The sequence below is a fragment of the Mus caroli genome, chromosome 7 (assembly GCF_900094665.2).
Source record: "Mus caroli chromosome 7, CAROLI_EIJ_v1.1, whole genome shotgun sequence".
In the NCBI taxonomy this organism is placed as follows: domain Eukaryota; kingdom Metazoa; phylum Chordata; class Mammalia; order Rodentia; family Muridae; genus Mus; species Mus caroli.
In genome coordinates this window covers 95569218-95595652 of record NC_034576.1, presented here as the reverse complement: position 1 = coordinate 95595652, position 26435 = coordinate 95569218, and the positions used below count along the sequence as shown (strand labels likewise).

Sequence of the window (26435 nt, the reverse complement as noted above, 5' to 3'; positions counted from 1 at the left end):
TACAAGGCTCTTTCCCACTTTCTCTTCTATTAGATACAGTGTATGTGGTTTTATGTGGAGGTCCTTGATCTACTTAGACTTGATCTTTGTACAAGGAGATAAAAATGGATCAATTCACATTCTTCTACATGCAGCTCTCTAGTTAGACCAACACCATTTGTTGAAAATACTATCTTTTTTCCACTGTATGGTTTTGGCTTTGTCAAAGATCAAGTGACCATAGGTGTGTGGGTTCATTTCTGGGTCTTCAATTCTATTCCATTGATCTACCTGTCTGTTGCTGTACCAGTAACATGCAGTTGTTGTTGTTGTTGTTTTTTTTTAAATCACAATTGCTCTGCAGTACAGCTTGAGGTCAGGCATGGTGATTCCCCCAGAAGTTCTTTTATTGTTGAAACATTGTTTTTGCCCTCCTGGGTTTTTTGTTATTCCAGATGATGTTGAGAATTGCTCTGTTTATCTCTATGAAGAATTGAGTTGGAATTTTGAAGGGGTGCATTGAATCTGTAGATTGCTTTCGGTAGGATAGCCATTTTTACTATATTAATCCTGCCAATGCATGAGCACGGGAGATCTTTGCATCTTCTGAGATCTTCTTTGATTTCTTTCTTTATAGACTTGAAGTTCTTGTCATACATATCTTTCACTTGCTTGGTTAGAGTCACACCAAGATAGTTTATATTATTTGTAACTATTGTGAAGGATTTTGTTTCCCTAATTTCTTTCTCAGCCCATTTATCCTTTCAGCAGAGGAAGGCTACATTTTTTTTTTAGTTAATATACTATTTTATCATCTTCAAATAGTGATATCCTCACTTCTTCCTTTCCAATTTGTATCCCTTTGATCTTCTTTTGTTGTCTAATAGCTCTGGCTAGAACTTCTAGTACTATATTGAATAAATAGAATGTGGGCAGCCTTGTCTAGTCCCTGATTTTTGTGGGATTGAGTCAAGTTTCTCTCCATTTAATTTGATGTTGGTTGTTGGTTTGCTGTAAATTGCCTTTATTAAGTTTAACTATGTGCCTTGAATTCCTGATCTTTTCAAGACTTTTAACATGAAGGGGTGTTGGATTTTGTCAAAGGATTTTTCAGCATCTAATGAAATGATCATGTCATTTTTTTCTTTAAGTTTTGGTTTGGATTTTTGAGACGGTATTTCTCTGTATAGCCCTGGCTGTCCTGGAACTCTTTGTAGACCAGACTGACTTTGAACTCAGACTGACTTGGTCCACCTGCCTGCCTCTGCCTCCTGAATGCTGGGATTAAAAGCATGCACCAACAGGTCCTGAAGTAATTTTCTTTTTAAAAGACTGTTTTATAACAATTCACTGAAAACTTCATTGTTCATGTGTTCAGATCAATGGGTGTGGCAAATTTTTTAGTATATTAAATCTCTGCTGTATAATTTTAAGATTGCCATACATTTAAGCTTCTAAAGCTTTAATTTCCAATTGCAGAATTGTCTAGATTTACCATTTTCCTTACAAATGGCAGGAAACTGAGTCCATTTTGAAACTGAGTGAATTTTACCTGTAGGATCCCAGCGTGACTGACAAGAGAGAGTGGAAACCTGTACATTATGCATCTTTTCATGGGCGGCTTGGTTGCTTGCAACTTCTTGTCAAATGGGGATGTGGCATCGAAGACGTGGACTACAATGGAAACCTCCCGGGTATTGAACTAAAGCAAATATTGTAGTTTTCATTGATAAAATATTTAAATGCTTGAGCATATTTAAGAAATATAACTCTCCCACCATTCTGTAATTTCTTCACAGAGCTAAAATAGCAGATAAGCTGATGTGAGCTGTTTACTATCACGCACATGTTATATACCCTTAATGAATTTTTTCGTGAGAAAAAACTGGTTTCTCCTTTTCTTTTGCGTCTGCCTCTTCCTCCTTCCTCAGTATTCTTGTGAGAGTCAGCTGAGGGCTTATATATACAGGTAAATTAGGTGCCTGGGTACGGGCCAGCATCCCCAGTTTTTGATTCCTACTTCTCTGAGACACAGGCAACTATATTACTGTTTAGGTATCTAGAGCACACGTGTGTATGAGCTTGTTTGTTATTGCAGTTTCAGTTTAATTTGAAATAAACTGGCTAGTTGCCACGTAATTTGTAAGTAATGTACCTTGTATATAAAGTATTGAAATGCAAAAGACAGATCAATCATAGTAAGATTGGATTCTTGAAGGCTGGAGAGATGGCTTCTTTTTTTTTTTTTTTTTGGCTCTTCCAGAGGATCTTAGTTTAATTCCCAGGACTTATATTAGTTGGTTTACAACTGCCTGTAACTCTAACTCCAGGGGATCTGATACTCTCTTCTGGACTCTGTGAAGTCACTTGTACTTAATTGTATACACACACACATGCACACCACATCATATGACTTGAAAAAATAACCTTGAATTACGCACTTCTATGAGGGGAAAATTTAGGCAAATAATGTGGATGAGTCTGATCCAGTTCCTTTGCTGTTTAGAATCTCTCTGGATCCCTGTAGATTCTTGGTATTCTGGATACTGTAGTCTCCCTCTGACTCTTGTCTGTCTTCTGTACCTTTGCACTAACTACTATATGGGACAGCTGGCCTTCTTTCTGAAGTATATGTTTAGCATTCTTTTTGTGCAGATTTGTTGGTTGGTATGAATGTATTTTTTAAATATATGAGAGTAATTATACTTTGCTCTAATCCTTTTTAAACTTATTCTTTTGTTGGATTCTCTCTCTCTCTGTGTGTGTGTGTGTGTGTGTGTATGTGTGTTCATGTGTGAGTATGTGTGTTGCTTGAGATTGAGTTTAGAGCCTAGATGTGATATCTATCACTGAGTTACATTCTACCCCCACCACATATTTAAAGTATAATGTACGTATGGAAAAGTACTCAGTTATATGCATATGCTCTGCACTTTCATACACGAATGCATCTCTGGAACCATCAAGCTTAACTAATATCTATTGCTTGCACCCAGAAACTTGTTTCACATTCCCTTTCCTGTTACCTTCTGCCTTCCATAATTAATCTCTGACTTTTGGCTTATAAATCAGTCCCCCCTAGTTTTGAACTGCATGGAATAAAATAATATATTATTACTCCAAGTGACGGGCTTGTCTTTTCCAAAGTAGGTGTACCAATTTTACTTCATAGTGTATTTAAGGGTTTCCCATGCAGCCGGGTGTGGTGGTGTGTGCTTCCAGTTACAGCACTTGAAAGGTAAGGGAGGCGTAAGTGTTGGAAAACTCCATGGGCTGAATAGTGAGATCAAGGCCAGTCTGGGATCTACAGGAATTTCTCTCTTATGCAGAATTTAGATTTATGTGTCTATGGTACTAAATATGTAAATGCAGTATAAACACAGAGGGGCTGGAGACATGACTCAGCAGTTGAGAGCACTTCTGCTCTTACAGCAGACATTAGTTTATATCTCAGCACCCGTGTTGTACAGCTCACAACTGCCTGAACTCCAGATGGACAAATGTACACAGAGACATGCACACATACAAAGGAGGTTTTAAATCATAAAAATGCAGATAGAAATATAATTTTAAACGTATGATTAAGGCAATATATATTAAGATATGAAATCAGAAGGCACAAGGACGACTGTTTGGGGATTGTGGGGATTGGGACAACAAGAAAGGGAAATGGAAGAATGGTTATCAGCAGTTTACAATAATACTATGAAGATATCATAGTGAAATCCGTTGTTTTAGTGCTAACTAAAACTCATGCAGAAGGTAATTTGAGACTCTGGAGGAAACCGCTGGAGTAGCTCCCATTTTATTAACCCAGTAACTAGTGTTTTATGTTTAGTAATTTTGTTGAGTTATTGGGTCTCTTGCTGGTTTTAATTTGTATTCTTGCTCATGGCTACTGCTAGGGCACTTCGTTTTATATCTTTATGTTGAATGGCTACTTGTTAGTTTCTGTTGTGATATACCAGTTCAGACATCCTTCCTATATTCTGGTTCTTCATAGAGTTTAGATGCAAGCCTTGAACTACATACATTGCACATACCTCTTCCATTCTATAGACTGCTGTTTTACTCTGGAGACATCTTTTATTTAATACAAGTTTACTTTTAATGTAGTTCAGTTTAATAATATCTTCTCATTGTGGTTGGTACTTTTTATATTTGATTCAAAAATGCTTCCATTTTCTGTGATCATAGATACATTTCTTTATCTTTGAGAAATTCACTATTTTACATTTATGTTTATATCTTTAACCTACTCAGAATTAACTTTTTTATGTGCTATACAAGGTCACAGTGAGTTTTCTTTCAAGTATGTCTGATCATATTTTGTTGGGATTTTTTTTTTGCTGTTTTCTCATTAAAAAGATCAAACTTGGTTTTTAAATATGTATACCTGTTACAATCATATAATATAGGGAATGAAAATCCCTGAGTGACTAGAGACACTCCTAAAAACTTTTTGTGAAGCAGATTTGGGGTTTAATAAAAGTCTTTTAATAGTGATTTAAGCATGAAAGGAAAAAGAGAGATGTCTAGAGAGACACATCACATATCATGAGTATGTGCTCTGAGAGCCCTCTCAGGACACTAATTTGGTATATAGTTATTGAATATCACCCGTGTGTCTATGTGTTAGAGGTAACTAAGCAGAAAGTACAATGTCTTTGTTTTCATGTAGTAGTAAGTGGAAAGAGATACTCATCAAAGTGAATGATCCAAACATACAAAGTTATACAGGGATACATGTTCCGATAAATATAGCAAAGGACAGAATAGGATAGTAGAGGAATACAATTTAACAGAGTGTCATGGTCAGGAAATCCTTTATTGAGAAAGTGATAGTTGGTAGAGACCAAAGGAACTGCCTTGTGGCTAGTTGAGAAAGAGGTGACAAGGCATGTGCTGCTGTGGTTGGCATAGCAACAAATAAGTGTGACTGGGACAGCATAACAGATGATGAAGTTGCAGATGGACCAAGAGCAAGTAAGAGGGTTTGAACACACGTGACCTGAGCAGACTTATGCCTTAGCCTGTGATTTTCAACCTGTGGGTCAAGACCCTCTTAGCACCTCTATCTCCATTACATTACAATTCATAATAGTAGCAACATTCCAGTTATGAAGTATAAACAAAAATAATGTTTATGGTTGGGGGTCACTAGAACATGAGGAGCTGTATTAAAGGGTTGCAGCATTAGGAAGGCTGAGAACCGCTGCCTTTATAGGATCATTTTGGCTGCCTGGCATGCTCAGGGCCCTGCGTTTAATCTCCAATGCCCGGGGAAAGGAAAACAGAAGCGCAGGGTTTAACTACTGTTGGTTTCTGCTATTTATGGTGGTGTAGAATGGAAGAAGTGAGGAGACGGGACGGAATTCATTCATGTATATTCTGAGGGAGACCTAGGAGTTTCTGATGTAGTCATGTGGGGAAGGACAGAGGTAATCAAACTTGGACAGCATAGGAAGGAGACAGTTTCCTAGTAGTTAAGATGCGGAGGATGATGTCAGGACAATTTGAGGGAAGAGCTTTGTTTTGTTATATTAAGCTAGAAATCTGTGAGGTCTGCAAGCATATGTGATGAACAAGCCATTAGCAGGGTTATTTTCAGGGGGAACCTTTTGGTAGGACTACAGAATGGCCCAGCATGGAATAGTATGTGCTAGCAAACTAGCCTCTGGACTTAAGGACCACTTTGCTTTCCTTTAATCACACACAGATTGCCCATTTGGACTTTTTCTTAATATTCCCACTCCACCCCAAAGTTCTGGCTTCTGGCTGCCTTTCAGTCTGGTCTCATACTTTTAAGGGTTCTTTGAAGTTTTTTTTTGTCTGTTCATCCCATTCTTGTTTGTTTGTTTCCTGGGCATGGTGGCGCACACCTTTAATCCCAACACTTGGGAGGCAGAGGCAGGTGGATTTCTGAGTTCAAGGCCAGCCTGGTCTACAGAGTGAGTTTCAGGACAGCCAGAGCTACACAGAGAAACCCTGTCTTGAAAAACCAAAAAAAAAAAAAAAAAAAAGAAAAAAAATGCATTTTGCTATTTTACTTTCAAGGATTTAGTGTGCAAATAGTGAATTTGCTAATGTGTGCTTAGTATGCAGTCTTTTTCCTTTTGAGGCAGAGTCTTGCTATGTAGCCAGTGATGACTTTGCAATTGTACTCTTGCCTACGCCTCTCAGATGGTGGGACTGCAGTCCTGTGCCTCCATGACTGGCTATGTAGAGTTTTAACTTAAAATTTCCTATTTATTATAAAAAATAAGGAATTATAAGAAGATGACAAATGCAGAATGATGAAAATATCATTCATCTTTCCTCTTTCTTTTTCTTTTCTTTCTTAGTGTTTTTGAGACAGGGTCTCTCTAGTATACAGCTCTAGAACTTACTATATAGATCAGGCTAGCTTTGAACTCACAGAGATCTGCCTACCTCTGCCTCTGGATTGCTGGGATTAAAGGTGTGCACCACGACACTTGCCTAAAGCTATTTTTAAAAACAATTTTTAGAGAGTATGTTTCCATGTAGTCACAGGCTGGCCTAGTAGCTCAGTATGGCCCAGAACTTCACATTCCTTTTGCCCCTCCCATTAGGAGTTCTTGTGTTATAGTCATGAGCTGCCACACCCAGCTTTTCAAGGTATTTTATTGTCATTTTTAGGACTAAATCTATCCTTTTGTCTTATCTACAGTTCATTTAGCAGCCATGGAAGGCCACCTCCATTGTTTGAAATTCCTACTGAGTAGAATGAACAGTGCAACACAAGCCTTAAAAGCCTTCAATGATAATGGAGAAAATGTATTGGACCTGGCCCAGCGGTTTTTGAAACAGAACGTTGTACAGTTTATTCAGGGGGCTCAATATGAAGGAAGCCATCCAGATGATCATGACGGTGAGTGATTAATCCCACATTTTTTAATTGAGAATGGTAATAATAAAATGGAATCCAAAGACAAAGTACTTGTAAGGCAAATGCTACATTGAAACTTATCATATGTTACTATCCATATTCATCTAGATTATTATAAAGCATTTTAGGCAAAGCATGTAGACAGTAGTATAAGCATGTAGTAGACACGGACTGTATGAGACTGTGTTGGCTAGTTTCATGTCAACTTGACACACTCTAGAGTCATTTGAGAGGAAGGAGCCTAAATTGAAAAACCGCCCCTTTTAAAATCTGGCTGTAGGCAAGCCTGTAGGGCATTTTCTTAGTTAGTGATTGATGACAGAGGGCCCAGCCCATTGTTGGTAGGGTCATCCCTGGGCTGATGTTCTGTTCCTAGTCAATCACTGATCTACTTTGTGTTAAGGCAGATTAGCTTGCATTTTCTAGAGTTTTGTATTTGTTCATCTTGAGAATTGATATGTCTTCTGTGTATTTTTTGTTTACTCCTTTTTATTGCTATATTGTCTTCTATGATCAGTTGAACTGAGGTGAGCATTTGCATTGCTTTCAGTTTGGGAATTACCACTAGGGTGGCTGTTATGTTTACATGGTCATAGGTTTCTATTCCTCTTGGTAAGTACTAGGAGTGGAACATGTGATGGGCTAGATACTGTTTAAGGATCTCTCTCTCTCTCTTTCTTTTTTCTTTTATATTTAATATTTATTTATTTATTTATTTTGGTATTTTGAAACAGGGTTTTTCTGTGTAGCCCTGGCTGTAGCCTCTGTAGACCAGACTGGCCTTGAACTCAGAGATCTACCTGGCTCTGTCTCTGAATTGCTGGGATTAAAAGCATGTGCCACCACGTCCAACAAGTAGCTGCTTTTCAAATTCCTTTCCAAAGTACTCTATATCCTTGTCAACAAAGGTAGTCATCACCCTGTTCTATTGTAGTCATCACCCTGTTCTATTGTAGTCATCACCCTGTTCTATTGTAGTCATCACCCTGTTCTATTGTAGTCANTAGTCATCACCCTGTTCTATTGTAGTCATCACCCTGTTCTATTGTAGTCATCACCCTGTTCTATTGTAGTCATCACCCTGTTCTATTGTAGTCATTTTAGTGGGTGTGTGCTGTTTGCTGGAGCATCTTTTCCTAGACTGGCCACTCATGCTCCTTCTTTAATGAAATATCTTTTTATTATCTGACATCTTAAAGATATGGATTTTCTAGTTATTGAGAGTTTTTTTTTTAAAAAGCACATATTCTTGAAATAATCTCTGTCAGATGTATATTGCAAACATTTATAAACTCTGTCAGAAGTACATTGCAAACATTTTCTCCCATTCATACTCTTTTTGTTTTCAAAGGGTAAAAATGTTAAATTTTCGTAAGTTATAATTTGTATTTTGTTGTTTTAGACCGTGTAGCACATTTGGTGATATCTTATAATTCTTTTTATTTGTCAGTGTATCAGATGAACTCACGTTAGTGACTTCCTACTTAAGATAATAGTGAAACCTGGATTATGTGACAGCTTGAGGTAGGGAAAAGAACAAAGCCTTGTGTTTGCTAAAATGCTGACTTTTTATTCAGCTTTAGCCTTTCCAGGTCATGTGGCTGCCTTTAAGGGTGACTTAGAAATGCTTAAGAAACTGATAGGAGACGGGGTCATCAATCTGAATGAACGCGATGATAATGGATCGACTCCCATGCATAAAGGTGAGCGCCTCCTGCTTCAGCTTCAGGTGGGATTTCTTATGTGTTATCCAGCCTTGAAAGTAGCTATCAGAAACCTAGCCTTCTGGACAGCAGTGAGTGTTATATGGAATCCACAATGTCTCATTCTAGTTCAAGTGCCTTTTATGATGGCAAATGTGTAAGGAACCTCTTAGAACAGTATGTTTAAAATTTAATTTTAATAAATTAAAAATTTTATTTTCTTCTTTCCTTTTATGAAAAATTTTATTTTGAAAACAGGGTCTTGCTGTATATTCCTGTCTATGCAGGTAAAATAGGCTGGCCTCAAACTCACAGAGATCTGCATGCCTCTGCCTCTGTCCTAGGTGCTGGGATTAAAGGTGTGTGCCACCATGTCCTGCCCTTTTCTTTAAGGAATGTTTTTATTTCACTTTATGTATATGAGTGTTTGGATGTGTGGGTATGCACCATGTGCATGCCGGTTACCCATACCAGCTAGAAAAGGGCATGGGATCCCTGAGAGTGGAGCTGTAGACAGTTGTGAGCTGCCACGTGGGTGCTGGTATTTGAAAAACAAGTGCTCTTAATGGCTGAGCCATCTCTCCAGGCCAGAATCTTTTTCTTTCTTTTTCTTTTTTTTCCCCCAGAATCTTTTTCTTATATTCTATTTTAGAGAAATTATTTATCCTCCATTCTTCCTTTGTATTGCCTGAGACAGAATGGGAATGTCAGGCTAAACTAATTAAACCAAACACCATTATTCATGATCACAAATATGATTTTTTGATCACAATTAAGGATAGGAAAGACAGAGTATATTCCTGTTTTTTTTTTCTAATGGATATTTACTTTGGGGAATTCTGTAGTATATTTTTGGCAGCTGGTTCTGGGTAGGGGAGAGATGAATAAAGAGAGTAAGTGGGAAAGAGGAAGAGAACAAGTCGCTAAGATTCAAAGTGAAGATGTGTTTATAGAGACTTAACAATTTATTTATGAAAGCCGGGCGTGGTGGCGCACGCCTTTAATCCCAGCACTCGGGAGGCAGAGGCAGGCGGATTTCTGAGTTCGAGGCCAGCCTGGTCTACAGAGTGAGTTCCAGGACAGCCAAGGCTACACAGAGAAACCCTGTCTCGAAAAACCAAAAAAAAAAAAAAAAAAACAATGTATTTATGACAGTTGACAGTGCATATCTCTCATTAAATTGAATGATTAGTGGAACCCTATCTATCTATGCCAGAGCAAGGTTGGGGTGGGCCAGTCAGTGATACGGTTCAGTGTGTGAAGTGCCTGCTGCCAGACCTGATGACATGAGTTTGGTCCTTGGAGTCTCCATGGTAGAAGTGCCTGAAAGTTGCCCTTTGACCTCCAGATTTACACTGTGCAGGTACAGGCACAGAGTAAATAAGCAGAGGTGAAATGTTTGAGAAAAGATTTCCTTTGTGTGTGACTTTTATATGCAGTTGGTAGGCACAGAGCAAGATTATTGATGTCTGAGGACTCGTGACTGGAGTGCTCACATTTGAGACACAAGGCTGCATAGGAGTTGTGCAGTATGCCATCGCACTTGAGAAAGGGCTAGGAAGACTACTTTCTAGTTCCTCTGACTTGCTTGTTTGAACTTTAAACTCCAATTTTTTTTTTTTTTTAGAGTTTTGAGGTAGATTTTAATATTTTGCATGGCCTGCTACAAATAAAGACATTTGTAAATTATATTCAGCGTATACTGTAAAGACTTCCTACATTACAAATCTATAATTTAAAGCTGACTGTGTCTTCCCAAGTCTAGCATGCCTAGTAACAAAAGGAAAACTTAAAAACCACTTGGTGGAAAGAATCCAAATTCACTAATCCAAAGTGAGACTCATTTCTAAATCCCCACAGGTTTTCTCCTCTTAGCAGCTGGCTGCCAGGCAGAGAGCACATTCTCCCCAGGCCTGCGTGAGACTAAAGGGGGTAATTAAGAAGTGGGCTGCAAAGTTGGCTATAACTTGGTTTTGTTTTGCTCTGCAGATTTTGTGTTGGTAGAAACAGTACAGATGATGGATGCCTGTACTGTTTCCACCAACACAAAATAAACTCCAATTTTTATATCTGCATCCCAAATTATTTGGATAGGACCTGAGCACAGTAGATATTTGGTTAAATGTCTAATAAATGTACAAGTGAAAAAGAGAAAATCTTTGCACAGCTGACTTTTGTTAGTTACTACAAGGTCAAAATGTCAGAACTGTTTGCAATAACAAGTCTTTCTCTGTATGAGTTATGTGTTTCCTTGTTGTTTCTTTTTAAAAGCTGCTGGACAGGGCCACATTGATTGTTTGCAGTGGTTTATTGAAATGGGAGCCGAAAGCAATATTACCAACAAAGCAGGAGAGACCCCCAGTGATGTGGCTAAGAGGTATAAAAGCCCCTCTACTTTCTCCTACTGACTTCTTGTTTCTGCTTTTAGAGATGTGCATTTAGTTTACCACACTTAGACATTTCTGATTATTTAATACAGGCTTGGGGGACTCAGGAAGGTGCTGATAGAATCGCCGTCTTTAAGTTAATTGGTGTTGATTTTTTATTAGGTCTCCTCTTTAAAGCAATCATTCTCAGCTGGGAGATGATATTAGATGATAGTATTAGTTCTCTTTCCTTTGGGGAAGACACATTTCAAAATGAGAACACAGTCCATATCAGTGAGCATCGACCCCATAATGCCAGGTACAGGAGTCCTCAGCGCTCTGCAGTGATCTAACTAGTGCGGCCAATGCTTGTTTCACCCGATAGCCTTGATGCCTTGCCGAGAAAGTGGTCAAAAGGAATAACAACAGTGATACTAGAGGAATAGTGCTAAGGGATTGAATCATAGTTAGGAATTCACAGGGGAGCTAAATGCAGCCTCTATTACAGAACTCTGTGAGCTCATACAGGTCAGGCCCACCTCTGTGCTCCTTTGGTTGTTGTTTCTTTAGTGTCTTGTCTAGTTCCCGTAGTTCAGGCACTGTGGCCATAGTCAGACGGTAAAGGTGGGCAGCACAATGCCTGCAGTCATGGAAGCCCTAGTGTGGGAAGCCACATGTGCCGTTGCAGAGTGGCACAGGCTTCTGCTGGCCACCACGCATACATAGGCAGGAAAGTTTTTTGCCAAGATGAGGTTTTGAGAATTAACCAAAATTGACCAATCAGATGAGAGAGAAGTTAACCAATCAGAAGAGAGAGAAGTTAACCAATCAGATGAGAGAGAAAGTAACCAATCAGATGTAGGCATGCAAATGAGGTGGTAAGCATCAACCAAGCACAACCAATCTGGGTATGAGACACGCCTCTCCTAGGCCTATATAAAGCAGCACCAGTGCTGGGCTCAGGGTCTATTCGCCTCTACAATCAAGCTCTCCCAATAAACGTGTGCAGAAGGATCCTGTTGCAGCGTCATTCTTGCTGGTCGAGTCGGACGCGCGCAAGACCCTAGAAGCTTTACTTCAAAGGAAAACAGATGGACAAACCAAGCTTCATCATTATAACCATTGTCTCACCCACATCACATGGTGTGCATGAGTGAGGAAAACTGCCAGCTCTTCCTGCCTCTCAATGGTGTGGCTTTGGAAACAGCACAGATGAGAGTAAACGATGAAAAAGAGGCTACAGAGGGATAAGACTTAGACTGCTCTCAAGAAAACCATTTATGTTTGTTGAAGCATTTATATTGACACTTGCTGGAGGATTTGCAGCATAACATTGTGTATTCTGATCATTCAGAACTGCTTGAATTTATACCAGGAGTATGGGCTACAGTGGCAGGTGAGGCTTGACCTGCTGTTTGGTTGGGCCCAACAACTACTTAACTTATATGTAGCTCAGGCTGCCCTTCAACTTGCAGTCCTGTCTCAGCCTCCCTGGTGCTAGCATTAGAGGTTTGTGCCACTCTACCTCATTGGATTGTTTTCTTGTTGTTGGTTTTAAAGGGTTCTTTATATATTCTAGATACTAGTTCTTTCTCAGAAAACATCCTTTACAAAGATTAGTTTTTTCTCAGTTGTGGGATTTTTTTTCATACTCTTAAAATATCTTTGGAGATGAGTCAGTTTTGTAAAGTTTTCATTTTCTGAAGTATGCATTTGATGGTAAATCTTGAAAATCTTTGTGACTTTGTATTCTATGTTTTCTTCAAGAAGTTGTATAATTGTAGGCTGCAAGGGCTATGGTTCATTGTGCATTCTTTTTAAAATATATTGTACTAGGTATGCATGTAAGTTCATTCTTTTGCATATGGATATCAATTTAGAACTATTTGTTTTTCACTGCCTTTGTGATTTGTCAAAACTCAACTTTACTTGCTGGTTTGAAACAGGGTCTCTCTCCAAAGTCCAGGCTAGCTTTAAATTACCAAATAGTCCAAACTGACCTCAAAGCTGTAATCCTCCCGCTGCCTCAGCTTCCCAAGTGCTGAGATCGAGGCATATGCCACCATATAGCTAATACATAAATATAGTAAAATACAAAAAATGGAAATAAGAACTACATCTCCAAGTAGAATAAAAAAGGATAGCTAAGGTAACTTATAGGCTAAATTAGGATATTAAAAATTAATTCAGGCCCTGGCATTCCCCTGTAGGGCATATGATCTTCACAAGTATAGGGGGTTTTGGGGATAGCATTTGAAATGTAAATGAAGAAAATATCTAATAAAAATAAAAAGAATATGATAGTTTCCAAAAAAAGTATTAATAAAATTCAAGAAATAAATTTCAAAAAAATTAATTCAGGTAAAATATTAATAAAATGAGGAATGGGAATAGGGGAAACAGCAGGAAGATTGGCAAGAGAGGAAAGGGCTGTAGAACTAAGGTATGAGAAATAATAGGAAAAAGAAAGTTAGGAGGAAAAAGCAATTCAAAACAAGATGGGCATAATAGTGTGTGCCAGCATTCTAAAGGCAGGGGAGGGCAGATCTCTGTAGAGTTCTAGGCCAGCTAGGGCTACACAGCAAGATCCTGTCTCAAAACAGAAAGACAAAACCGAAACAAACCCAAACAGCCATCATTAGTTCTCCCCCACCCCCAAGCAGATGGGAGATTTGATGTTTTTCCCTCCACCCTGCTTCTTTTGACATGTCCTGGAGTTGGGGAAGTAGGCAGCAAGTTGTTTTTCTCTCTATTTCAAACAGGTTGTACCTGAAAGAACTGTGGAGACTGGGCCCTTGTCAGCCTTACTGAGCCAGGCAAGAGCTGGGACAGTGACCACCACTGGCTCAGTTCATGCCTGTCATCTCTGTGTGTAAACCTGACGCTGCAGCAAGCACAAGTGTGATGCTCCCATGTACCTGCGCAGGTCCCCTCCTACATGGGAACACCAAAGCTTTGGCATATCTCCATCTTTGTCTCTGGGGATTCAGGGTGGAGAAGGTGGTCAAACCCACAGTCTGTACCAAGGTGCACGAGCACTGGGAATCCTATGTGCTCTAGTAATGCTGGCCTCTGTTCCATCCCCTGCTTATAGCCACCCATGGCTAGTTTTCACTTACCTTCTCAGAGGTCAGGCTACCATTGCCAGACAGAAGTTTCTCTGCTTCCCTCTGTGTGCATCTCCCAGCCTTGGAGATCTGTATCAGTAAATCTGTGTTCAAATCACAGCCAGTTTCTTAGGCCCACATTGACTCTTGCAGCAAGCACTTGTAGAGCTAGTGAAAAAGAGAGGCCACTAGCACTTGAAGGTATGAAGGTATAGGGCCCCTAGTTCTTCAAGCCTGAGGTTCTATGGTGACATCTCTCGTTCTCTCTCTTTTTTTTAAAAAAGGAAATATATATATATATATATATATATATATATATGTAAAATCATTCCATTCATTTATATTTCAAATAATACCCTCTTTCCTGGTTATCCCTCCATAACTCCCCTGTCCCACATCTACCCTCCTCCCCTCTCCCCTTTACCTCTTTACCCACACACTAACTCCCACCCCAGTGCTCCAGCATCCTCCTATGCTGAGGTACCAAACCTCCACAGCACCAAGGGCCTCCCTTCCCATTGATGTCAGACAAGGCCATCCTTTGCTACATATGTATGTGGAGCCATGGATCCCTCCATGTACACCCCTTTGTTGGTGGTCTAGGTCCTGAGAGCATGGGGTGGTCTGGCCAGCCAACATTGTTCTTCCTATGGGGTTGCAATTCCCCTTATCTCCTCCAGTCCTTCTGCCAGCTCCCCGCACTGGGGCCCTGAGCTCAGTCTGATGGTAGCTCCAAGCATCAGCATCTGCATTGGTCAGGTGCTGGCAGAACCTCCCAGGGAACAGGATGGCATCTCTCTTAAGATGGTTGCTCAGCATAGCACACTGAGCAAACTAGCAAGTGCTGGGGCCCTTTCCTGTGCCTGTCTACTTATAGATCCAGATCTGCTGTCTTAAACTAAGTGTGCACAGTGCTAGATTGTGCACCTGTGGCTCTTTTCCAAGTTCTCTCCTCTCCTTTTCTAAAAGCGGAATTTTCTTTCTTGTCTCATGCTGTGCTGCCTAGAGGTCACTACAGAGGTACTAGTAGTGCAGTACTGGTAGTACTGCAGTTCTTTGCTTCTTTTGTAATTTAAGGTACAGTATGTCTGGATTTGACCTGGTCACTATCTGTTGCACATGCCTGTAGTTACAAACCCAAAGTTCTTTTTTATAATCTTGTGAAAATATAGGAATATTTTGGCTGTCTCCAGTCTACCACAGCCCCTGCTGTCTTTCCTTGTCAGTCTGACAACTTTATATAACTTTACTACTAAATCTTGTGTTTGTTCTTGTGGTGCTGGGAATCAAACCTGGGTACTTGTACATACTAGGCAAGTACTGTACAACCAAGCTGCAAACCCAGCTCTATTGATAGCTCTTTAATAATTTACTTGCTGTACCTGATAAAAAATAAGAATGTATGTATGTATAAATGTGTATTCTAAGAAAATATGAATGTATTAATTTGTTTGGGTTTTTTTTTTTTTTTCATTTTTGTAACCAAATCACCTAATCAACGACTTGAGAGGAGAAAAGCTTATTTGGGCTCATGGTTTCAGAGCATTTCAGCTCAGCACAGTGAGGGAGGCCTGGCAGCCAAGGCTTGGTGGTGAGAGTATGTGGTGGTGGTTGTTCACATACAGGAAACCTAGAAGCAGACAGCTCTGGCTCTCTAGGGGTGGGCATACACTTCAAAGCCTTATCCCTAGCAGCCTATTTCTTGTCAGCTAGGCTTCATCTCCTTTTTTTTTTTTTTTTAAAGAAAACCTTTTTTATTGGATATTTTCTTTATTTACATTTCAAATGTTATCCCTTTTCCAGGTCTCCCCTTGGAAACCCCCTATCCTATCCCCTCTCCCCCTGCCTCTATGAGGGTGCTACTCCACCCACACACTCACTCCCATCTTCCTGCCCTGGCATTCCCCTACACTGGGGCATCGAACATGCTCAGACACAAGGACCTTTCCTCCCATTGATATCCAACAATGCCATCCTCTCCCACATATGCAGAGGGAGCCAGGGGTGTCTCCATATATACTCTATGGTTGGTGGTCCAGTCCCTCGGAGCCCTGGGGGGGGGGCTGACCAAAACTGGTCTATTTTATAGTTCTTTCAGATGGTACCAACCTGACTACTATTAACACTCTGGTAATATACTATGAAATTATCATTTATGAACTATCTATTGCTTTTAAAGACACTAAATTCATTTATATAGTCACATTATTAAATTCCCATGAACAATTCCCTGCTAGTAACTCAACTGATACATGTCTTCTTTTTTTTTTAATTTATTTTTTTATTAGGTATTTTCCTCATTTACATTTTCAATGCTATCCCAAAAGTCCCCCATACCCACTCCCCCAATCCCCTACCCACCCACTCCCCCTTTATGGCCCTGGGGTTCCCCTGTACTGGGGCATATAAAGTTTGCAAGTCCAATGGCAGGCTTCATCTCCTAAAGGCCTCCCTTGTAGTGCCAGCAGCCAGAGACCTTACTGGGTATTCAAAACATGCGTTATGGAACATTGCACATTCAAACCATAACAGTGTGAAAATAGAATTTAATATTTGTCAAGTCTCTGTGCCCTAGAAGAAAGGATTACATGTTTCAGTTAAGAACATTATGGGAAAATAATTCTTGTTTCACTTATTTACAACAGAAAATTTTCTATGATTAAGATTAGAGGTTTAGTGAAATGTGAAAAAGAGCAAAGAGAATAGAAAATGAAGGAAATGTCATTATTCCTTTAAATTGCAAATGTGCTAAGTGCTTTGGGTTGAAGGAGGAAGAGTAAGTTAGAGAATGATTATGGGAAAAACTACAACTCTAAGACTGGAACCAGAATTCATTCTGTCACCTGGCTTGGGCTAGCAAAAGAAAAGAAAACAGGGAATCACGTGGCTCTTCTGGGCTCTGTAGTCCATAGAGTAATTCTGTTTGGAGGCGCGCTAAATAGTCTTTCCATATGGGGTCTCCTCCCCCAGTGCACTTTTAGCACCAACACTTATGGGATCACTTCTCAGTAGGAGTACTTTATCGTATTCAATAACCAGGGTTCCCACGTAGCTGGGTGCAGGTCAGATCTCAGTGACCTTCAGGTACAGACTTGTTCCTTGCTTGGTGGTGGGTTGATAGAAGTGCATGTGTGGTGAAATTGTCTAAGTTAGTGTGGCCTGCAGTTTAAATGTATAGATGCTTTGGATCTGATTAATTACTGGTTCTTTTTTACAGATTTGCCCATTTGGCTGCAGTGAAACTCTTAGAGGGGCTACAGAAATATGAAATAGATGACACTGAGAGTGATAAAGATCCTATAAATTTTTTTACAAGGCATGGTGTTGAAGGAAGCACCGATGCCAAGGATGACTTATGTCTGAGTGAATCAGACAAAGCAAATGCCAGAAGTAAGTATACTGCGTCTGTCATGAATCAGCCACGGGGCTGGGGAGATGGCTCAGTCAGTAAAATCACTGGCTGTAATCCCTAGAACTCTGTAACACTGGCAAGGTGGCTTGCTTCTGTAATCCCAGTGCTCCTGACATGTGATGGGAGGCAAAGACAGGGGAATGACTCAAAGCTCAAAGGCCAGGTAATGTGAAGTAACGTGGAGTATGCTTCCACGAACAACCAAGAGAGCCTGTCTCCATCATGGCAGAAAGCAAGAACCTACACCCGAGGTTGTCCTTTGAACCCCAAACATGTGTTGTAACACATGCTTGCCTGAGTGCACATAAAAAGAACATGTGTACAGTAGGGCTGGTGAGCTGACTCTGTGGGTGGTTAAGAGCGCTTGCTGGTCTATTAGATTTAGATTTCTCCCCACTTCTAGAACTTAGGCTCTGAGGGACACCTCCCTACCATATACATAAATAAAAATTAATAATACACATAAATAAAAATTAACAATCAGGCCTACTTTTTTACTGCAAGTTTGGAAGTTTTTCAAATAACACTGTCTACAAAGAAAAGTAATTTGGTATTTTCAGAATCAGAACCAGTTCTAGTATTTTTGTCCTAAAAGTTATTAAAAGTGTATAAATAAGTGTAAGATAGTGCCTTTCATTCTTGGAATGAAAGAATGTAACATGGAAACTAAAGAAGTTAAAGAAGACAAATGTATTTAAGTAGATGTAACCATGGGAAGAGCCAAGTCAAGCCTGCTGATGCTAGCACCTGCGAGGCTGAATGAGGATACAAGTCTGAGGCCAGTTTGGGCTGTAAAGTGAGCTTAGAGCAAGCGCAGACTATACTGGAAGATTTGAACTCCTTCCCACCCTAGCACACACAAAAACATTTCTAAGGCCTCCTGGTAAATAATATTTTTGTAAAGATTCATTATTTTCATTATATATGCATGTGTGTGTGTGTGTGTTTTGCTTGTACATATGTCTGTGTACCATGTGTATTACTGGTGCTCACAAAGTCCAGAAGTAGGCATCAGATTCTCTGGAGCTGTACTTGCAGATGGCTGTTACGGACTGCATCATACTAGGAATCAAACCCGGGTCCTCTGCAAGGGCAAGTGTTCTTAACTGTTGACCCATCTCTCTAGCACTAATGATTATTTTATTTTTTAGATTATAATTATATCATTTCTCCCTTCCCTTTCCTCCCTCCAGAACTACTTATATACCCACCCCCCTCTCTCTTTTTTTTAATGGCCTCTTTTTTCATTAATTGTTATTGCATGTATTCTCAGTCCATCAATTTTTAAAGACCATGATTGCAACAAAATTTCTATTTATCTACTGTGCCAGACAATTGTTATTATTAGCAAAATGGGCCAATACAAAGGAACTTGTGTTTGGTATTGGTATCCATAGGGGAGAGTAGTAAAGAATTGAAAAGAAAATTGGAGTGTAAAGAACATGAATCAGGGTGATGATGTAGGTAACTGTTAGGACTCTGAGGTGACATTTCAGAAGAGACCTGAATGATGGGAATAACCTGTATGAAGATCTTGGGAGAGAATTCTAAATATGTGCAAAGGTGAGTATCACTGTGCCTGAGTGGACTCACTAAGAGGTTAACAGAGAAGCTTGGAGAGGTGAGTGGGGGTCCAGTAGGATCATAAAGACCTAATAAGAATTTAGATTTCGGTTTTCTTTTAAGCCTTTGTTGGAATTTAGAGCAAGAATGATGTTATTTGATTTGTGTGTAAAGACTGTCATTCTTGAAAACAGACTGTCATTCTAACTACTGGGGACGTAACAGACTGGAGGGCACAAAGAATATAATATTTCAGGTGGGTTAACTAGGAAAGAACTTATTCATCTGACAATATGGATGAAGTGACTAATTTAGAAATTTGTCAAGGAATTGTGCAAGAGAAGTACAATACAGTACAGTACAGTACAGTGTTATCTGTATTGTTTCCTGGGCTCTATAGTCTATAATGGAGGCCCATGACTACCAGAGACACACTCTTGTTTTACTTCAGTGTTTTTGATACTAGAGATTTTCATTCCAGAAGAGCTTGCATTAACACTGTGTATTTTACATACACACACACCCTTCATGATCTTTTAACCAGGCAGCAGTAATAAGGCCATGCATTATCTAGAGGTGGTTGTGAAGAAAGCAAGCCAGGATCGGATTAGTTCTACTTGTTTTCGTATCTTGGCTTCCAGAGGGTTGAAAGGCCATGTCCTTTCACAGGGCCTGAATGAAAGTGGAAAGGTCAGAGGAAGTGGCCTTAATTGGAAAGAGTTGGTGATAGCTTGGATTGGAATGGAGATGGTGAAATTTGGATACGCAGTTAAAAAGGGGGCCATGGGATTTGCTGATTGATTCTGGGTGGGAAGAGTTTGAAGATAAAGGTAGGGAAAGATGACTCACAGGCACTTTAAAAGGACTATTCACTCAGGAAAAAGTAGCAAGGGAACTTTTGTAAAAGTGTGGTTTAGGCTTTCCCTTGAATGGGTAGGATTTAGATAGGTGAAATGGATGAGGAAGACATGCCATTTACCCAACTTGAGTGGGTCTGTACACTCTTCATAGCCTTGGCTAAGGACTGTGGGAGAATACCACATACAGTTCTGCATTTTGGAATTTAGAAAATATTCTGGACTCAACATAGATGTCTCTGTAACTCAACTACAAGATGCCTTGGTAACTGTGCTTTCTCAGTTATTTCTCTTTTATCATCTAGCATGTACTTATGAATATTGTTTATGTGTCAGGCAGTGTGAAGTGCTAGGGTTACATTGGAATACACATAAATTATTTTTCCATGCTTTTGGACCGATTTTTTTTTAAAACCATGGTAGCATCTATAATTTTCTTTCAAAAATATTTACTTTTTGCTATTTTCTATTGTTCGCACATGTGTGTGTGTGTGTGTGTGTGTGTGTGTGTGTGTACACATGAATACAGATGTCCTTGGAGGCCAGAGGCTTTGGATTCTCTTGGAGCTGTAGTTTCAGGTTGTGATCCACTATATATGCTTGGCCCAGGGAATAAATACCACTATTAGGAGGTGTGGCCTTGTTGGAGGAAGTGTGTTACTGTGGGGCTGGACTTTGAGCCCCTCTTCCTAGCTGTTTGGAAGTCAGTCTTCTCCTAGTGGCTTTCAGATCATGTCTGCCTGGATGCTGTCATGCTCCTGCCATGATGATAATGGACTAAACCTCTGAAACTGTAAACCAGCTCCAGTTAAATGTTTGCCTTTATAAGAGTTGCTTAGATATTGTCTCTTCACAGCAGTAAAACACTAATTTAGATGGCCACTAAATTTGGGTGCTCAGGTCCTAACTTGAATTCTCTGGAAGAGTAGCAAGTGCCCCTAACAGCTGCGAGAATGTATTAATTATGTTTCTGTTGCTAAATACCATAACCAAGCATCTTAGAGAAGGAATGATTTATTTAGGTTTATAGTTCCAGAAAGGTGTCAATCCTGGCAGGGAGCTGTAATTATAGTAGCAATCTGCTAGCTAGCTGTAGCTAGCTGTAGTAGGCATGGCAGCAGGAGCAGGAAGCAGAGAGCTTTGAAGGAGAGAGAACAAAACTCAAAGTGATGGGAGGCTTTTAAGCTCTTAGAGCCTAATCTCATTGACTTCTTCCGGCAAGACTGCACTGCTTACATTTCTCAATCAACTAGGGACCATGTGTTCAAATACCGGAGCCTTTGTCATTCAAACAGTAACAGCCATGTTAATTGGTTTATGTTTTAAAGACTACCAGTCTGACGATTGAGGATATAATAGACTGGAGGGTGAGAAAGAATATAACATTTATAGTCTCTCGATTATTTTCTTGATTGTAGTGAGTTTTGCTTCACTGATTTGGCAACTGATAGATTGCATATGCTCCTCCCCCCTCCCCCCAACCCCATCCCCACTTCAAGGATCTTTGGATCCTTGAATGAAAGACAGACAGACACACACACACACACACACACACACACACACACACTAGCTTATTTTTAAAATGCCTTGGCTACCTCAAAGGCTGGGCCCTCCTAAACCTTCTCCTGCTACCCCAGGCCCAATTGGGGAAGTGGCCAGTGGCCACTTACCAGAAATCTCACATGGTCGGTTGGCTTTATCTTCTGCCACTCCTTCGTCCCATCCTTCTACCCAGAGTCATTGAGATCTCCTCCATTCTTCTCTGCATCCTACCTGCACAACTGTAAGTATCCTAGCCCATGCCCAGCCATTAGCCATTGGCATCTTTACTGATCAATCAAAACTCAATTGGGGACAAGGACCTTCAGTGTCTGGACATGCAGATTCCCGATTGAATCAAAGCCTTAGAACCAATCTTCAACATATGGTTACCACTTGGGGGAGAATCTGTTTCCGTTTAATGGTGTCTTAGTATGCTCAGGCTGTTGTAATTAGAGACTGGGAAAGTTAAACAACAGAAATTTATTTCTTGCAATTAGGGGCTGGAAGTCCTAGCTCAAAGTCCATGTCCTCTAATGAAAGAGTGACGAGGGCTTGGGGGCAGAACAGAGATGCAAATGTGGTCCATCTAAAGTGGACTCCTCTAATGATATTAATTCCATGAGAATAGGACCCCTGCTGCCATGTCATTTCATTCTGATCACCTAAAAACCCTGTCTTCAAGTAACATCACATTGGAATATAGAGCTTTAATGTGAATTTTGGGAGAGATCTGTTCAGTCAATAAAGAATGGATAACCACCAAAACAGTCTAAATTAGTTTAGACTGCCTCCTCCTCCAGAATACATGCTACATGACACAAATAGTTACCCAGAAGCCAATGGGGCTTTGGTTTTTATTGGTGTTATGTTTTAAACAAACAAACAAACAAACAAACAAACAAACAAACTGGTGAGTTTGTTGAGTGGTGAAGAGCACTGGCTACTTTTCAAGAGAACCTGGTACAGTTCCCAGTACCCACATGGCAGCTCACAACTGCATGCAACTCCAGTTTCAGGTGATCTAACACCCTCACATAGACATGACTGCAGGTCATATAAAAAATGGAATTAAACAAGTCTGGTAATTAGAGCAAATTTTGTTCCTGTGCCAGTTCTGCTGGTTGTTTCAGCTACGGGTATATAATTTTCCTGCCAGGATTTTTACTCTATAATATTGAAAGGTTTACATTTTTGTAGAACTTTACAAAACACTTTAATATATCACAGTAAGTCTGTGGAAATAATAATGTCTCTTAAGAAACACTAGTAGGGTATTGTATTATTTGATTTATAAAGAGCCTATAGTGAATAAAAGTGGCCCCCACAGGCTCATAGGACGTGGAGTTATTAGGTGCGACCTTGGTGGAGTAGGTGTGTCCTTTTTGGAAGAAATATGACACTGGGGATAGGCTTGAGGGTTCAAATGCTCAAGCCAGGCCTAGTGTATCTCCATGTTGTCTGCTGATCCAGGTGTAGAACTCTAGCTATCTTTCCAGCATCAAATCTACCTGCATACTATCATGTTTCTTACCATGATGACAATGGACTAAACCTCTGAAACTGTAAGCCAGCCCCAATTAAATGTTGTCTTTTATAAGAGTTGCCATGGTAATGATTTCTTTTCACAGCTGAAGAACGTTGACTATGACAGCCCTAGGTTTATAGATGTTATTTGTCCAAGGTCACCCTATAACTGGACATAAGGCTTGCATTCTTGTTTATGTAGGACCCTTGTTACCAAGGGATGTATGCTCATGCCACATAACTTTAATGTTTCTTCTCACTGTGATTGGTCAGGGGGCCATTGTTTGTTCTAATGAATAAGAAAGATGGTTTCAGTGGCTCTCTGGTGAGGAAAGCTAGAAGAATGTGTTTGAATTGATGCTAATCTAAGCACAACCATGTAAGTCATATAGTGAGTGGATAGTAGGTCTTAGGCAGCAGATTCAGACATCAGAGCTTCACCACTATTTAGTTTGGTTGTTTTCAGAACATTGGTTTTTTCATCTATGAAATGCAGCAGTGTTGCTATTGCTACCTGACAGAATTGTTACAAGGCTTAATTTCATACACGAAGGAATGGGAACTATCTAGCTCGTGGCAGAGGCTCAGAGATGTCAGTTGCTGTCCTTTTGATCTTTGGAAGATGTTTTTAGTTATTCTGGTTGGAATATATAGTCGTGCTTAAACCTTATTTTCAAAGAAAAAATTGAAATTCGTGTCTAGATACATTTATTTTTCCTTTAAAAAGACTTAAAAGCTTCCAGTACAATCTCAGGCTTGTTTTTTCAGGGATATGGCAGATCCTTCCACTGTAAATTCTATCAAGGGATAACCTGAAGATGCTAGCATCAGTTTTCTTTAATTTTCTAACATGCAGTAGATGATACATGGCCTGGTACTTACATTTCATCTTAAAATACTTCCAATCTTCTTTAAGATGTCTTGCCTATGATGTCAGCATTATAATTATCTGATGCACGTTCCAATAACAGATAAAAAATCTTCCAGATATGTTTTTTATTGCTTGCATTGCTGATATTTCCCCCTCTACATATATATCACACTTGGATCAATTCCTTCCACAAGCAGCAGACAATGGTTCTGTTAAGGAGGAAGCACGTGGGGGTGGAGAGGCAGCTCAGTGATTAAGAGCACTCTTTGCTCTTTGGGGAGGACCTGGGTTTGGTTCCCAGCACCCACATGGTAGCTAACAACCATCTATACTCTAGTTCCAGGGGTTCAAATGCCTTCTTCTGACCTCCACAAGCACCAGACACAAATGTGGTCCACAGACACACATGCTGGCAAAACAGTCATACACATAAAATAAAAATTAATAAATATTTTAAAAAAGATGTTGCAAAAGAAAAGAAAGCAAACGTTGAGAGAGAATTATCATCCTGCAAGCATATGTGCTGTCATCTAAATTATGTTCCTATTTAACTGCCTTTCAGTGAGAGCTCATAAGAAAATTGTAGAATTGAAACAACTTCTTGAAATCGCTGAGAGCAACTTTAAACACTTGGGTGGGATAACCGAAGAGGATTTAAAGCAGAAGAAAGAACAGCTGGAGTCTAAGAAGTAATGTCCTTAAAACCAATGCTTTGTATTTAGTACCTGTAAATCCAAGGGGTCCTTCTTTCCTTTCTTCTTTCCCTCCCTACTTTCCTCCCTCCCTCTCTTCTTCCCTCCCCCCTTCTTTCTTCCTGGGCATGGTGATACACAACTTTAATCCCAGTGCTTGGGAGGCAGAGGCAGGCAGATCTCTGAGTTCTAGGTCAGACAGGACTATATAGAAAAATCCTGATTAAACAAACAAACAAACAAACAACCCCACTGTTTTATTGTTAAATAAAGACAGTATCTTACAATGTAGTGTTGTCATCCCAGAATTCACTATAGTCCAGGAGTGCTTCATGTTCAAGGAGTTTGCCTGTGTCTTTCTCCTGCATGCTGGAATTAAAGGGTTATGCCACATGTTTGAAATCTGGAAGATTCTTACACATTTCCAAGTTCATCTTTTAGTTTAAGATCCATTCTTGATGCCCTACTGAACCACAGCCTATGCTGACTCTGAGGGAATACAATAATTCTAATCTCTTGTCAATCACAGCTGATTTCTAAGGCCCAGTTAATTAGCCCCCCAAAGAAAATTCATATAAGTGGTGCTGGTCTCTGGTTAATTAGTTGGTTCTTCAGCCCCAGCTACCAGCATCTCTGGTTGCAGTGAAGCACAGGCTTGGCTTCCAAAGATATCTTAACAAATACATCACAGGAATGGCCCTGGTAGTGTCTACTCACTTTACACATCAGCCTACATCTCTCAAAGCTCTTACTTCCAAGCTCCCACAACAGTTCATTAAGCTTTTAGCACTTGGAGCCCGAAGTTCTAAAAGCTTCCACAATCCTCCCCAAAACAACCTAGCCAGATCTGTCACAGCAGCAGCCCACTCTCTGGTACCAATTTCTGTCCTAGTTTGCTTTTTGTTGCTGTGGTGAAACACTGACCAAAACCACCAGAGGGCAGGAAAAGTGGTTATGTAGCTTATGCACCCAAGTTACACTCTTGTCTTTGAAGGGAAGCCAGGGCAGGAAGCCAAGGCAAGAACCTGGAAGGAAGAACGGAAGCTGCTTACTGGCTTGTGCCTCATAGCGTGTTCAGCTGGTTTGTTTCATACCCTAAGGGCCACGTGCCCAGGTGGGCCTGGCCAGGCCTTCCCACATCACTCATTTTCATTAAGACAGACAATCTCCCAGGTCAGTGTGACGGAAGGAAGCTCTCAGTTGCAGTTCTCTCTTCACTTGACTCTAGCTTGTTTCAAGTTGACAAAAAAGTAACTTGCACAGAAGCACACTAATCACCTGCTCCACTTTTTATATCACTGATTCCTGCTTTATTTTCCCCTCTGTTAGTTCTCGGTACCTTCTAGCACACCACATATTTTACTTATTTATTTTATGGTCACTGCTTGTCCCCAGTCCCTAAATCACTTCTGGTTTATATAAGATCCTAAGTACACTTGACAAATAAGTGACTCATTTTGTTTGCTTTAAAGTATAGATGATTTCCATTGTTAACAAAAATAGTTGTTGGGTAAATCAGAACTAACTGAAAAAGCATTTTTGATAGGACCATCAATGAGCTGCAGGGCCAGCTGGCCTATGAGCGACTCCGCAGGGAAAAGTTAGAGTGCCAGCTGGATGAGTATCGAGTGGAAGTGGATCAACTCAAGGAAACGCTGGAGAAAATCCAGGTTGCCAGTGTCGCAGCTATGGTTGGTGTCTTTACACATTTATTTTTCTTGATAAATAGTATATAGAAGTGGCTAAAATTGTAAGCTTTGAGTTAGGGGTGAATTTGAATCCTGTCAATAGTATTTTTTGATGTGGGTAAGCTTTTGGCCCATTTGAACTTGTGTTCTACAGCCTACTATATTTTCTAGAGTAGACATCAGGATTGTGAATTTGACACTCTTTACCACTGTGAATAAGC

General features: G+C 40.0%; 1 protein-coding gene across 1 annotated transcript in view; it reads left to right on the top strand.

Moving 5' to 3' along the window:
• The window catches only part of Ankrd42 (ankyrin repeat domain 42), a 38651-nt gene extending 12520 nt beyond the window's left edge, over nucleotides 1-26131 (top strand). The window contains exons 6-11 of the mRNA XM_029479573.1: nucleotides 1538-1673; nucleotides 6671-6871; nucleotides 8467-8592; nucleotides 10864-10969; nucleotides 17283-17455; nucleotides 26073-26131. Coding sequence (XP_029335433.1) covers nucleotides 1538-1673; nucleotides 6671-6871; nucleotides 8467-8592; nucleotides 10864-10969; nucleotides 17283-17455; nucleotides 26073-26131 — 801 coding nt within the window. The remainder of the gene's footprint in view (nucleotides 1-1537; nucleotides 1674-6670; nucleotides 6872-8466; nucleotides 8593-10863; nucleotides 10970-17282; nucleotides 17456-26072) is intronic.
• Nucleotides 26132-26435: the final 304 nt, after the last annotated feature.